This window comes from Macaca nemestrina, chromosome 10 (genome assembly GCF_043159975.1).
Source record: "Macaca nemestrina isolate mMacNem1 chromosome 10, mMacNem.hap1, whole genome shotgun sequence".
NCBI classification, from domain to species: Eukaryota; Metazoa; Chordata; class Mammalia; order Primates; family Cercopithecidae; genus Macaca; species Macaca nemestrina.
Window position 1 is genome coordinate 77,618,447 of NC_092134.1, and position 12,917 is coordinate 77,631,363.

Below are 12,917 nucleotides of genomic sequence, written 5' to 3' on the forward strand. Positions count from 1 at the left end.
GGTGGAGGGGGGTGACATCACAAGGCAGGCCCCTCCAACTCTTTCCCCTGTGTGTGTGGGGACCCAGGTTGCCTACTGCTCTAGTCCAGGACCAGAGACCCCCAACTATATAGCAGGTAAGAGTCTTGAGAGTCACCCCAAGAGTTTTGGAGAAGGGTCTCCGAATACTTAGGAGATGACAAGCGGAAGCTCTCAAAGCCCCAATAGGGGTCCCAGCGCCCCCCTAGCTCCAGCTTGGTTTCTTCCACTTCCCAGAGAATTGGAGTATTGTCTTCTGGAGAGCCGGGTGGTCGGGATCGTGGACCCAGGGAAGGGGCTTTTGCTAGGCTGGGAGAGCCAGCGGGGGGTTCATGGGTGGAAAAACTTTCGGATCAAGACGGGGCCTGGAAGGGGCACTGACAGGAGAGGTATAAGGCTAGAGCCGTGTGCAGAGGAGGGCACCGACGGAACGGGAGTCGGGGGCGCATGTGGACGTCCACCAAATAGCTTGGTATGCAGATAAGATGTCAAGCAGCATGTAGATGAGTTCAGTATTCTTTGGCTCTCGGGTAAGGTTCTGAGCCGAGCTGAGTTACGCTCCCAGTTCCTAGGCACCGCTCGGTGATCGGGCCAGGGGAGCTGCGTCCCAAGGGGAGGATCCAGGTATAAGGGGCAGCTCGCCAGCTGGGTCAAGCGAGGGGGAGGCCGTGGGTTGCTGTGAAAGGAGGGGCAGCGCTGCAGGGCGAGGGTGGGGGCCAGTCCGGGGCACCCTCTCCTCTGCTCCACCTCCGCACCGCAGGATACAAAGGGGCCTCTGTCCTCGCAGCTGCCAGCACGGAAGGGATCAGGGCAGTGACTCTTCTGAGCTCCCCGGTTTGGTCTGCAAGGGAAACAGACTACGTGAGGCTCGGTGGCTGCCCTCCATCTCCCAGGAATACACCCAGAGCAACCCTGAGAGTCTGCCCTTACTCTGCAGGCATTGGTGCAGAGCCCACTTGCCTTGCTTCCAGCGGTGCAACCTGCGGGAATCCTATTCCCACACGCGGAGGCAGGGGTCTTTAAATGGCGGAGCCAGTACTTCCTTAGGACCGCCTCCTTGGAGTCGACGCAGCACTAGCTGGACTGGCTCGCCTCTCAGCCAACCACTATTTCTTTTCCTTCCCGTCTCTTCCCTGGTGACCCCGGAAGTGGAAGTAGGCCCAGGTCGGCGGCGGCGGCGGGGACGGAAGGCGGAAGCAGAGCGTGAGCGGGAGGCGGAGCCGGGAGAGCGGCACTCGTAGCTCACCCTGGCCCCAGGCCGGGCGGCTCGAGGGGGAGGAGTTACCGCCGTTCTTCGGTACGTCCGTTTTTTTTTGTTTTTATTTTTTTTGTTTGTTTGCTTGCTTGTTTTTGAGATGGAGTCTCGCTCTGTCGCCCAGGCTGGAGTACAGTGGAACGATGTCGGCTCACTGCAACCTCCACCTTCCGGGTTCAAGCGATTCTTCTGTCTCAGCCTCCCGGGTAGCTGGGACTACAGGTGCGCGCCACCACGCTTGGCTAATTTTTGTATTTTTAATAGAGACGGAGTTTCACCATATTGGTCAGGCTGGTCTCCAACTCCTGACCTCGTGATCCGCCCGCCTCGGCTTCCCAAAGTGCTGGGAGTATAGGCGTGAGCCACCGTGCCCGGCCACCTTCGTCCCTTCTACACAGCCGGTGGGTTCCCTGGTAGTCTTTCTTAGGGGCAGCCCTAAGCTCCGCCCCCAGATTTTCCTCCAGGGCCGCACGGCCCCCACCCTTTACTGGCAGTCTATGGCCCCCTATCCGGCCGCCTTTCCCATTTTCCTAAGAGTGACCCACCCTCCCCCGACCACACCCTTTACTGTACCTCCCTTTTTCCCTGATTGAAGGTTATAGTTTTCTGGGGAAAGAAGAAAAACTTAGGTGATTTGGAGGAGAGGGGAGGGAGCAAGCAGGGTTGTGGTGAGTCTAGTTTTGGCTTATTGCTAGGAATAGCGAATGCCCCCAAAGAACTTGGGAAAACAAGGGAGGTGGATGAATTAAATGTGTCCACTACTTAAGATTGTTTAATTCCTCTCTTGGTCTCATCCTTGACCGTCTCCACCTTGACATCTGTTACAGGCATCAGAACACACCATGATGGCTGTGACCTAAGACCCTCAGGAAGCCCTGGGGTCATGGCCCAGAAGCACCCCGGAGAAAGAGGGTTGTGTGGAGCCCACCATAGTGGTGGTGCCTCCCTCAGGACTTTAGGACCCTCCGTGGACCCTGAAATACCTTCATTCTCAGGACTCAGGGACTCAGCAGGGACTGCTCCTAATGGTACCCGCTGCTTCACAGAGCACTCTGGTCCTAAGTACACACAGCACCCAAACCCAGCCCATTGGTTGGACCCAAGCCATGGCCCCCCAAGGGGTCCAGGACCACCTAGAGATGCAGAGGACCCTGACCAGAGTGAGACATCGTCAGAAGAAGAGTCAGGAGTGGACCAGGAACTCTCAAAAGAAGATGAGGCGGGGTACCAGGAGGATGGGAACCCTTCTTTTCTTTCCATTCCATCTGCTTGCAACTGCCAGGGAACACCTGGAATTCCAGAAGGGCCTTACTCTGAGGGAGAAAATGGCTCTTCTAGCAACTTTTGCCACCACTGTACCTCTCCAGCCTTGGGGGAAGATGAAGAGTTGGAAGAGGAATATGATGATGAAGAATCTCTTAAGTTCCCCAGTGATTTTTCACGTGTGTCCGGCGGAAAGAAACCCGCATCCCGGAGACAGCGGCACCGATTTCCAACCAAGGAGGATACTCGGGAGGGTGGACGAAGGGATCCCAGGTCCCCTGGTCGACATCGGCTGGGCCGGAAACGAAGTCAGGCAGATAAGCGCAGAGGCCTGGGATTGTGGGGAGCTGAGGAACTGTGTCAACTTGGACAGGCAGGCTTTTGGTGGCTGATTGAACTGCTGGTATTGGTGGGAGAGTACGTAGAAACTTGTGGCCATCTCATCTATGCATGCAGGCAGCTGAAAAGCAGTGATTTGGACCTTTTTCGAGTTTGGATGGGAGTCTGGACTGGGCGGCTGGGGGGCTGGGCCCAGGTCATGTTTCAGTTTCTAAGCCAGGGATTTTACTGTGGAGTAGGATTGTTTACCCGTTTTCTTAAGCTGCTGGGTGCTTTGCTGCTCCTGGCTCTGGCCGTCTTTTTGGGCTTTCTACAGTTGGGATGGCGGTTTCTGGTGGGACTAGGTGACCGGTTAGGCTGGAGGGATAAGGCCACCTGGCTCTTCTCTTGGCTGGATTCCCCAGCCTTGCAGCGTTGCTTGACTCTGCTGAGAGATAGCAGGCCATGGCAGCGGCTGGTAAGAATAGTTCAGTGGGGCTGGCTGGAGTTGCCTTGGGTCAAGCAGAATACTAATAGGCAGGGGAATGCACCTGTAGCTAGTGGGCGCTACTGCCAGCCTGAAGAGGAAGTGGCTCGACTCTTGACCATGACTGGGGTTCCTGAGGATGAGCTAAACCCTTTCCACGTACTGGGGGTTGAGGCCACAGCATCAGATGTTGAACTGAAGAAGGCCTATAGACAGCTGGCAGTGATGGTGAGTACCCTTCTGTTTCCTGTTCCTCTCTTTTGTTCCCATATTTTCTTTTCTTTTCTTTTTTTTTGAGATGTAGTCTTGCCTCGTCACTCAGGCTGGAGTGCAGTGGCACAATCTCAGCTCACTGCAACCTCCGCCTCCTGGGTTCAAGCGATTCTCCTGCCTTAGCCTCATGAGTAGCTGGGATTACAGGTGCGCACCACCATGCCTGGCTAATTTTTTTTGTATTTTTAGTAAAGACTGGGTTTCACCATGCTGGTCTCGAACTCCTGATCTCATGATCCATCCGCCTCAGCCTCCCAAAGTGCTGAGATTACAAGTGTGAGCCACGGCTCCTGGCCTGTTCCTATATTTTCTATTCCAGTTTTAGGGAGAGTGGAATAAAGGGAAGGCAGAGTAGAAAGTTAACGGGTAGGTGAAGATTAACTTTTTTTTTTTTGACAAGGAGTCTCACTCTATCTCTTAGGCTGGAGTGCAGTGGCACGATCTTGGCTCACTGCAAACTCCGCCTCCCGGGTTGACGCCATTCTTCTGCCTCAGCCTCCCGAGTAGCTGGGACTACAGGCGCCCACCACCATGCCCGGCTAATTTTTTGTATTTTTAGTAGAGACGGGGTTTCACCATGTTAGCCAAGATGGTCTCGATCTCCTGACCTTGTGATCCGCCTGCCTCGACCTCCCAAGGTGCTGGGATTACAGGTGTGAGCCACTGTACCCGGCCGGTTAACATATTCTTAGGAAGGTGTCATAAAGACTTTTTGGGCCAGGTGTAGTGGCTCACACCTGTGATCTCAGCACTTTGGGAGGCCAGGCTTGGTGGCGCATGCCTGTAGTCCCAGCTACTAAGGAGGCTGAGGTGGGAGGATCAGTTGAGCCCAAGAGGTCGAGGCTGCAGTGAGCCAGGATCATGTACCTACAGTCTGGGCAACAAAGCCAGACCATGTGAAAAAAAAAAAAAAGATATTTTCCCCTCTACGATGGGATCTGATCTTCCCTCCATTTTGTTTCTTGTCATGAGATATATTTTTTGAACCTGGTATATTAGGCAATGTAGCACTCATTCACCTGGAATATCTAGGTGAAGTCCCTCTAACTAGAATGGGAAAAAGACCTGTTCAGAGAACACCTCAGTTGCTCTTCCCTGAACAAATGAGTTTTTTTTTTTTTTTTTTTTTAAAACGTGGGGCAACCCAACTATTTCTCCCAGAGAAGCAAATATGGACCTAGTGTGGGAGGGTCAGGGAGTGCATGTAAGTATTTTAGCACCAGGTAGGAGAAAACAGGCTGTTTCAGGGTCAGCAACTCAGAATAGGAGAGGGAAAGAAAATGGAAGTGTATGCATATGTACGTCATACATGAAAATATGGTTGCTTTTATTGATAAGAGGGCGTGCAGGGCCGGGCGCGGTGGCTCACGCCTGTAATCCCAGCACTTTGGGAGGCTGAGGTGGGTGAATCACGAGGTTAGGAGATCGAGACCATTCTGGCTAACATGGTGAAACCCCATCTCTATTAAAAATACAAAAAAATTAGCTGGGCGTGGTGGCGGGCGCCTGTAGTCCCAGCTACTCGGGAGGCTGAGGCAGGAAAATGGCATGAACCCGGAGGGGGAGCTTGCAGTGAGCTGAGATCGTGCCACTGTACTTCAGCCTGGGCGACAGAGCAAGACCTTGTCTCAAAAAAAAAGAAAAGAAAAAAAAAGAGGGTGTGCAGATGGGAGTTGTGTTGCAACTTATGACTGAGGGAAATGGTTTAATATAAGCATGCTATCAAATTGTATTAGAAGTAGATATTAGATTGATATTAGATACCGGATTGTTACTGCTATTTCTGTACAAATAAAACTATATTATGAATGTAAGTAAGGTGTGTAAATTGGAGGCCTACTTACACTGGAGTGTATGGAGCTGGACTGGTAAAACATCACAGTGTGCAAATTACCTCAATGGCTGCATGACACCAAAAAGGAATGGGCAACTAAAGTTTTCATTAATGATTAAAGGTACAGTAAACCACCACACCTATAACTTACCAAAGGACTGAATTAATTTGGTGGGAAATGTATGCCCCTTAGTAGGTAGCTTGGTATATATATATTTTTTTTTTTTGAGACAGGGTCTCACTCCAGTTCCCCAGGCTGGAGTACAGTGGCAGGATCTCAGCTCACTGCAGCCTTGACCCCCACCAAGCTCAGGTGATTCTTCCACCTCAGCTTCCCGAGTAGCTGGAACTACAGTTGTGCACCACCACACCCGGCTATTTTTATTTTTAGTAGAGATGGGGGTCTCGCTATGTTGCCTAGCCTGATCTCGAACTCCTGGACTCAAGCAATCCACCTGCCTCGGCCTCCCAGAATGCTGGGATTACAGGCTTGAGCCACTGCGCTTGGCCTCTGCTCTATTTTTAGAGTGGGTAACAATTGTTTACTCAATTTTTAGAGTGGGTAACAATTGTTTACTCTCATTGTTACTAATTCTACTAGTAGTAGAGCTCTTTTCTTACCTTCTTTTAGTAGACATCCTGTTTTGGAGAGTATTATTCTTAACAAAAATTCTCATTTTTCAATTTCTCTTGGAGTAGAGATGTAGTTAAGTTCCCCTACCCTCAAAACATCTATCCCTATACCCCAAAGATCTCTCTTGTCCTGGACCAGAGTGTCTCTGGGCTTTTACTGAACCTCTCACTGCCACTAAGCCCTAGTGTGAACATGACTAAAAGGCTGTTCAATTAGCTTGGGAATGTGGGAAATTTAACAGCATTTTAGTTATTTGGCATCAGGCAGGAGACTAGCTTTATCTTTTTGGGGAATGGGGATGCATACAATTAGGAAGCTGTAGGAAGAGAGGATATTATTTGTCTTGGAGAGAAGGCTGAAAGTATATAAAAAGCCTCTGAGACCATGATACACTATTTCATTTCTGAGACTGAAAGGTAGATCACTGTAGGAAGTTTTGGATATGAGAATTTTCTAGTTAAAAAAGAATGAGTTTCAAGATGTAACATCTTTGGAACTCTTATTTTATGACTGATATATGTGTGTGCCAGAGACCAACTGTCCCAATTCATCTGGGATTGAGGAGTTTCTAGAGGCATGGGACTTTTCAGTGCTAAAACTGGGAAAGTCTCAGGCAAACTGGGATGATGAATCCACTGTAGTGCCTGATTCTTTACTACATACTTCATATATATTCTTATCTAATCCCCCCAGCAATCCATGATATATATATTCAGGCTGGGTGCGGTGGCCCACGCCTGTAATCCCAGCACTTTGGGAGGCTGAGGTACGCAGATCACTTGAGGTTAGGAGTTCAAGACCAGACTGTCCAACTAGATGAAACCCTGTCTCCACTAAAAATACAAAAAAATTAGCCGAGTGTGGTGGCACATGCCTGTAATCCCACCTACTAGAGAGGCTGAGGCAGGATAATTGCTAGAACCTGGGAGGCGGAGGTTACAGTGAGCTGAGATCGTGCCACTGCACTCTAGCCTGGGCGACAGAGTGAGACTTTGTCTCAAAAAAAAGATAGATATTCAAGGTAATATAGCTAATTAACAGAGCCGTGAATTGAACCAGATCTGCAGAGCCAGAGCAATTAATCATTAAGCTACGCTGACTCTTCAAAAGGGTGATGAAAGAGAGCCCTTTGATATGAGAATAAACTCAAGGTGGGGAGAGGGTTGGAATGGATTTGTAATGAAATCTGTCTTGGTAGGTTCATCCTGACAAAAATCATCATCCCCGGGCTGAGGAGGCCTTCAAGGTTTTGCGAGCAGCTTGGGACATTGTCAGCAATGCTGAAAAGCGAAAGGAATATGAGATGTAAGTTGGAGATGGGAAATCATCAGATAATGGTAAATGAAAAATCCTCAATAGGAGAGGCATCTGGACTTGGGGGTGGAGGCTCGTTGAGGTGGAGAGAACTAAAGTCACTTGTCTTTCTCGCTAGACAGGGGCCTCAAGAGGCCAATTGATGTGTCTCCCTTTGTCCCTCCCTCAATACCTTCTGACTTACAAAGTGTTTCTTCTCTTAGGAAACGAATGGCAGAGAATGAGCTGAGCCGGTCAGTAAATGAGTTTCTGTCCAAGCTGCAAGATGACCTCAAGGAGGCAATGAATACTATGATGTGTAGCCGATGCCAAGGAAAGCATAGGTATGAAATAGAAGGAGAGGGATGGGACAATCACAGCTCAGGGATTAGGTAACCAAAGATCTTCCTCGTGAGTATTGGTAATTATGAGTTACATCTGTATCTCATAATTAGTAAAAAGACCCTTAAGTTTCTACCTTTGTCATATTGTCAAGAGATTGACTATTTTAATTAGCACTAAGAAAAATTAGCTTTTAAGATAGAACATTGAAGGCATATGAAATATCTAAGTGGGGGTAATTTTAGATGTTTCAGCCCTATTTGTGAATAATGGTAAGACTACTAGTAATGCCCTAAGTAGGCTTGACAAATTATTAAAGAACTATCCTTTTGTTGGTTGCAGGAGGTTTGAAATGGACCGGGAACCTAAGAGTGCCAGATACTGTGCTGAGTGTAATAGACTGCATCCTGCTGAGGAAGGGGACTTTTGGGCAGAGTCAAGCATGTTGGGCCTCAAGATCACCTACTTTGCACTGATGGATGGAAAGGTGTATGACATCACAGGTACTCTCTGTCCTCTAGAAATACAGGCTCATACTTCCTGATCTTTTATGTGCTCTAAACTGCAATGTTTTGGCTAATTATTTCTCATGTTTACAGAGTGGGCTGGATGCCAGCGTGTAGGTATCTCCCCAGATACCCACAGAGTCCCCTATCACATCTCATTTGGTTCTCGGATTCCAGGCACCAGAGGGCGGCAGAGGTAGGTGGTATTTCTGTCAATAATCTACCCACTATTTCAGTTTTGAATATGGTTTCAGATGACCTGCTTTTTAGGACACTCAGGGGCCTTATTTTCTAGGAAGTTTGGGAACTGGTAAGTATATCTAACTTTAGGTAACCATATAACTCTAACATCTCTTGCCTTATTTCTGTTTTATCTCAGAGCCACCCCAGATGCCCCTCCTGCTGATCTTCAGGATTTCTTAAGTCGGATCTTTCAAGTACCCCCAGGGCAGATGCCCAATGGGAACTTCTTTGCAGCTCCTCAGCCTGCCCCTGGTGCCACTGCAGCTTCTAAGCCCAACAGCACAGTACCCAAGGGAGAAGCCAAACCGAAGCGGCGGAAGAAAGTGAGGAGGCCCTTCCAACGTTGACGCCCCTTCTTTCCTCAAAACAATGTCAGGGAGTCAAAAGGGCTGTGTACAGCACAGGATGGAGTTTGATTTATCCCTCCTCCCCCAACACCTAGGAACTGAATCTTTTGTTTTTTTTTTTTGAGAGACGGAGTCTCGCTCTATTGCCCAGCTGGAGTGCAGTGGTGTAATCTCGGCTTACTGCAACCTCTGTCTCCTGGGTTCAAGCAATTCTCCCATCTCAGCCTCCTGAGTAGCTGGGATTACAGGCACACACCACCACACCTGGCCCAACTAATTCTTTTTTGTATTTTTAGTAGAGACGGGGTTTCACCATGTTGCCCAGGCTGGTCTCAAACTCCTGAGCTCAGGTGATCCACCCGTCTTGGCCTTCCAAAGTGCTGGATTACAGGCATGAGCCACCGCGCCCGGCCTGAATCTTGTCTTTTGACAATACCAAAGAAATAGGGGGTAGCTAGAGTAAAGAACCTAGGGCCTGGACCTGGGCTGGACAGTATATCCCTTTAGGTGTGGGAACTGGGTATTTCCCTGGGGTCTGTATGCCTTTGTCTTGTCATTTGCTTTTAGGGCAGATGACACTTTTTCCCACCCTTTTAAAGCCACAAGTCTGTCTTCTTTCTTGAACCATTTCAGGAGGAGCCCTCTCCTTTACCCCGATATAATATTTAAAAGACAGAACAAGAAAGCATGTAGCCCTAATGATAGGAGATTACTGCATAGAGTTCAGAGAGTGGAAACTGAATTTTCCCTCGACTTTCACTTTGTGGGTAAATCACCCAATTTTAGGCTCTTTTCTGCAAGGATGGCCAAAATTAATCATTTTTAAAAAGTAGATTCATGCCCACTGCCCTTGGGTGAGGGGGAAGGATGCAGGGGTTCCCAGAAGCCCCCATGTGATTCAAGGGTTTGTATTTTTTTTTTTAAGTTTGTTCATATTTGTATGTACATACCTATTTAAAGCCAGGGGATTATCTTTCTATAAATGTATAACTGGTAACCTGTATCTTCCCTCTTTTTTGCCCATATAACTGGAGCCCTTTTTCTCATTTGAGAATCCCTTCCCAAGAAGTGTTAAGCTTAGAGTGAAGGGCACCTCCTACTGGACCAAAGGAGAGGGGACTAGAGAATTGTTTTAAGTTTTATACATTAGGTCAGTATTCCATCTTCCTACCCCCAGCCTTATGAGGACAGCTCTCTGCCCTTCCTGCTGATTAAACTGCAGCTATAGCTGGAAAAAATTATTATAAGAAAAATACACAGCAAAAAAGGTGGTAGGTGTAGAAGATATGGAAAGATGTAATCACTGAACAAGCTGCCCAAATGGCTTCCTGCTATGGAGGAGAGTGATTTGGCCCTTACCTCACCTGCCTTCCTGATTCAAAGAAACTTGCCGCTGGCAGGACTGGGCCCAGGAGCCCCATTTGCCAATCTCTTCTCTTCTTGGGAGTCTGGAAAAGGTTGTATAGTTCTCACACTTTCAAGGTGTAGAAGACAGTATGGAGAATAAGAGAAGGATGTTTTATAGTCCTCTGTTTCACTGCCTTCCCTATGCCCATGGAGCTGTCCCAAAACCCATCCCTCAGTATTTGTTGATGCCAAAGACACGAACCCCATGGAACTGGGGCAACTTCGGCAGCAGTACACTGAGCAATGAGGCTGTGTTGATGAGGAAGTGAGCAGCATCATACTTGGTATAGAAGCTGGCCAGGAGATAGCTGGGGAGAGAAAAAAATAGGGTGAGTGAGGTTGGCCTTCCCTATCCATATTCTTTTTTTTTTTTTTTTAAAGAGACAGTTCTCACTATGTTTCCCAGGTTGCAGTGCAGTGGCTATTCACAGGTGTGATACGTGTGGTACAACCTCAAATTCCTGGGCTCAAACAATCCTTCTGCCATAGCCTCCCAGGCAGCTGGGACTCCAGGCATGCACCACAGTGCCCTGCTCTTTCTCTTCTATTTTAAATGACCAGTTTTACTGTATATTTACTGTTCTAGATTATCTAAAACTATTCCAGCTATATCAACAGCATTTACTTTGGGGTTCAGGAGATAGCACCTTTAACTGGAGACTATAAGTCAGTATCTGTTAATTGCTAATGACATGGCAAATGACGGCTGAAGCTATTTGTCTGTATGACTGTTAAGGGTCCTCTTTGCTTCCACTCCCTACAGTGTTTTTGAAGATTACTATCAGTTCTGCCTTGATTTACTTATTTTGGCAGTGTAAAATCATTTGGTTTTATTTGGCACTTATCTTTTCTAAGTCCTTTCATTTCCTTACTACCAAGGAGGCAGCAAGGAATGCTTGATTACAGCATTGACTTCTACATTTTACTGCTCTCTGTAGACTTAGAACTAGTATACCTTAATATCTTCAAAGGCTTTTAGATGGGTAGTCTGTTTTTTAACAGCTTCCCTATGGGCCTTTCTCCCTGGCTCTTGGAGCTCTTTCTAACCCAGCATATCCTCATTTCCCCCATAGACTCACAGCACAATAGGAGAGATGCTGAGGAACTTGCGGGAAGAGGTAAACTGGAGCCCATAGTCCATTTGCTCCCAGTGTGTCAGTAGCCGAGCCTTTCCTTGGTCAGGAGTCTCAAAGGGTGTCCCTTTCACCGTATGAAGGAAGACATACATAGCCTGGGAACAGGGAAGGTGGCAGTGTGAGGGGCAGAGAGTAGTTCTTCAGTCAAAGAATTATGTTAAGATCCCAAAAGGAACACATCAATCCCCAAACAATTGGTGATTTTATTTTGCTTTTGGTCGGGAAACGCTGGGGTGGGTACAAGGCCGCGGTTTAGTGCTCACCAGGTTATGGATGACGTTGGTCAAGGTCCAGACAACAGGAATGCTGAAGAAGGGGATGCTGAGTAGAACCACATGCAGCAGTCCTACCAAGATGATGTAGGCCAGCCAGATGCCTCGGCTATTCATCACTCGAGTGTTGGGGTTTACTTCGCTGTGCGCCACCCCCACATTCATCCTGGCCATAATGGGGGATCAGGCAGGAGTCCAACTCAGTTTTTTCTCAACCCCTCTTTGAGCTTTCTCCCAGTTGTCTCTCAGATAGCCCCAATTCCCTGAACTCTATTGGGAATGAAGAACTTACCCATCACGCAGAAAATAAAAACTGAAAACTTGGGGAAAACTTTAAAAGACAAGAAGAGTCCTCACTACATTTTACAGACACAGTCATTTTTGCTCTGATCTTTACACTTCAACTGTAACATGACGGTGTACGTAGACTTGGGGCACTCCCTTCAGTGAGCGAGGGAAATAGGAGTATCTGACTTTCCTGAAGAAGTTAATAACCATAAAGAGGTCACGCACACCCAGTATTCCAGGAGAAAGTCATGGAATCATCAAAGAACCACTAAGAAGGGATGACAGAGTAAAGCTCACTCTGGTCCCCACTTTGTTCTCTGGGGCTTGTCCACCCTCTCTCACACCTCCGTGGCATGTAAGCAGTCAGCATCCCCATTACTTCTCTCAAGCGGGAGGCACGACAACAACTTGCCCACGGCTTCTGGACTGGGTTCGGAAGGGACCTGAGCTCAACGCCTGGAGAGATGGAGCCTTGGCTCTGACTCCAGGGGCGGCAGTGATTATCTGAACTCGGTTCTTTAAAATTGTGGTAGCTCTTAAGCTGATGATGTCTGGTTAGGAAGCGGCTGTTGCCCGCCCCAGCCCCACCGCCAGTTCCTTAAGCCCGCCCCATGCCCCTCCCAGCTTCCTCCTCACGTTCGTCGGTATTTTCAGGGCTCCCTTCAGCGCTCCCCTCTCAATATTTAGGTCACTGCTTCCTCGGCGCCCCTTTCCTCTCCCACCATTTTTCCTCAGCAACCCTTACGGTCTTTGCAGCCCCTACCTGCCAGCTCAGATCCCCGTCCCGGCTATGGGCGCAGCGCCGGCTACCACACCTGAAGTCTCCAGGAAGTAACGCCTCCCCGTCTGCCCCTTTCCTATTGGAGGAACACAATCAGCCCTGCCACCACCCATTGGTTGGTGATCTGTAATGCAGATGCACAGTTGGTTGCCATTTCTGTCGTTCGCAAGATACAGTGCCCGCCCCTTTCCCTGTTCCACCTTTTGAAAGAGGTGGGGAA

The 12,917-nt window shown here is 48.5% G+C and overlaps 2 protein-coding genes across 6 annotated transcripts; one reads left to right on the forward strand and one right to left on the reverse strand.

Annotated features, from left to right (window-relative positions):
• The first annotated feature begins 10 nt into the window (after positions 1 to 10).
• LOC105474174 (DnaJ heat shock protein family (Hsp40) member C14) lies at positions 11 to 9,810 on the forward strand. 5 transcript variants are annotated; one of them, XM_071071622.1, is made up of 8 exons: positions 11 to 490; positions 1,168 to 1,674; positions 2,101 to 3,569; positions 7,281 to 7,387; positions 7,600 to 7,719; positions 8,060 to 8,220; positions 8,317 to 8,419; positions 8,603 to 9,810. In XM_071071622.1, the coding sequence occupies exons 3-8, from the start codon at positions 2,157 to 2,159 to the stop codon at positions 8,811 to 8,813; spliced, it is 2,115 nt and encodes a 704-aa protein (XP_070927723.1). In that variant the 5' UTR covers positions 11 to 490; positions 1,168 to 1,674; positions 2,101 to 2,156; the 3' UTR covers positions 8,814 to 9,810. The 5 variants fall into 5 exon arrangements, with proteins under 5 accessions (XP_070927723.1, XP_070927722.1, XP_011726964.1 ...); XM_071071621.1 differs by having other exon boundaries at positions 1,168 to 1,315; XM_011728661.3 differs by having other exon boundaries at positions 13 to 116; positions 1,168 to 1,315.
• A 274-nt stretch (positions 9,811 to 10,084) lies between these two features.
• On the reverse strand, positions 10,085 to 12,827 carry LOC105474173 (ORMDL sphingolipid biosynthesis regulator 2). The gene is made up of 4 exons (XM_011728660.3): positions 12,680 to 12,827; positions 11,620 to 11,794; positions 11,300 to 11,451; positions 10,085 to 10,528 (listed from the first exon to the last, which is right to left on the reverse strand). The coding sequence occupies exons 2-4, from the start codon at positions 11,791 to 11,793 to the stop codon at positions 10,393 to 10,395; spliced, it is 462 nt and encodes a 153-aa protein (XP_011726962.1). The 5' UTR covers position 11,794; positions 12,680 to 12,827; the 3' UTR covers positions 10,085 to 10,392.
• Between the last annotated feature and the right edge of the window lie 90 nt (positions 12,828 to 12,917).

Bases quoted from the DNA above. Each gene is read 5' to 3' on its own strand.
- LOC105474174 (XM_071071622.1), top strand. From the start codon at position 2,157: ATGGCCCAGAAGCACCCCGGAGAAAGAGGGTTGTGTGGAGCCCACCAT. The intron at 3,570-7,280 runs GTGAGTACCCTT...CTGTCTTGGTAG, and splicing joins ATAGACAGCTGGCAGTGATG to GTTCATCCTGACAAAAATCA. The intron at 8,221-8,316 runs GTACTCTCTGTC...TCATGTTTACAG, and splicing joins AAAGGTGTATGACATCACAG to AGTGGGCTGGATGCCAGCGT.
- LOC105474173 (XM_011728660.3), bottom strand. From the start codon at position 11,793: ATGAATGTGGGGGTGGCGCACAGCGAAGTAAACCCCAACACTCGAGTG. The intron at 11,452-11,619 runs GTGAGCACTAAA...CCCTGTTCCCAG, and splicing joins CCAACGTCATCCATAACCTG to GCTATGTATGTCTTCCTTCA. The intron at 10,529-11,299 runs GTGAGTCTATGG...TTCTCTCCCCAG, and splicing joins AGCATCTCTCCTATTGTGCT to CTATCTCCTGGCCAGCTTCT.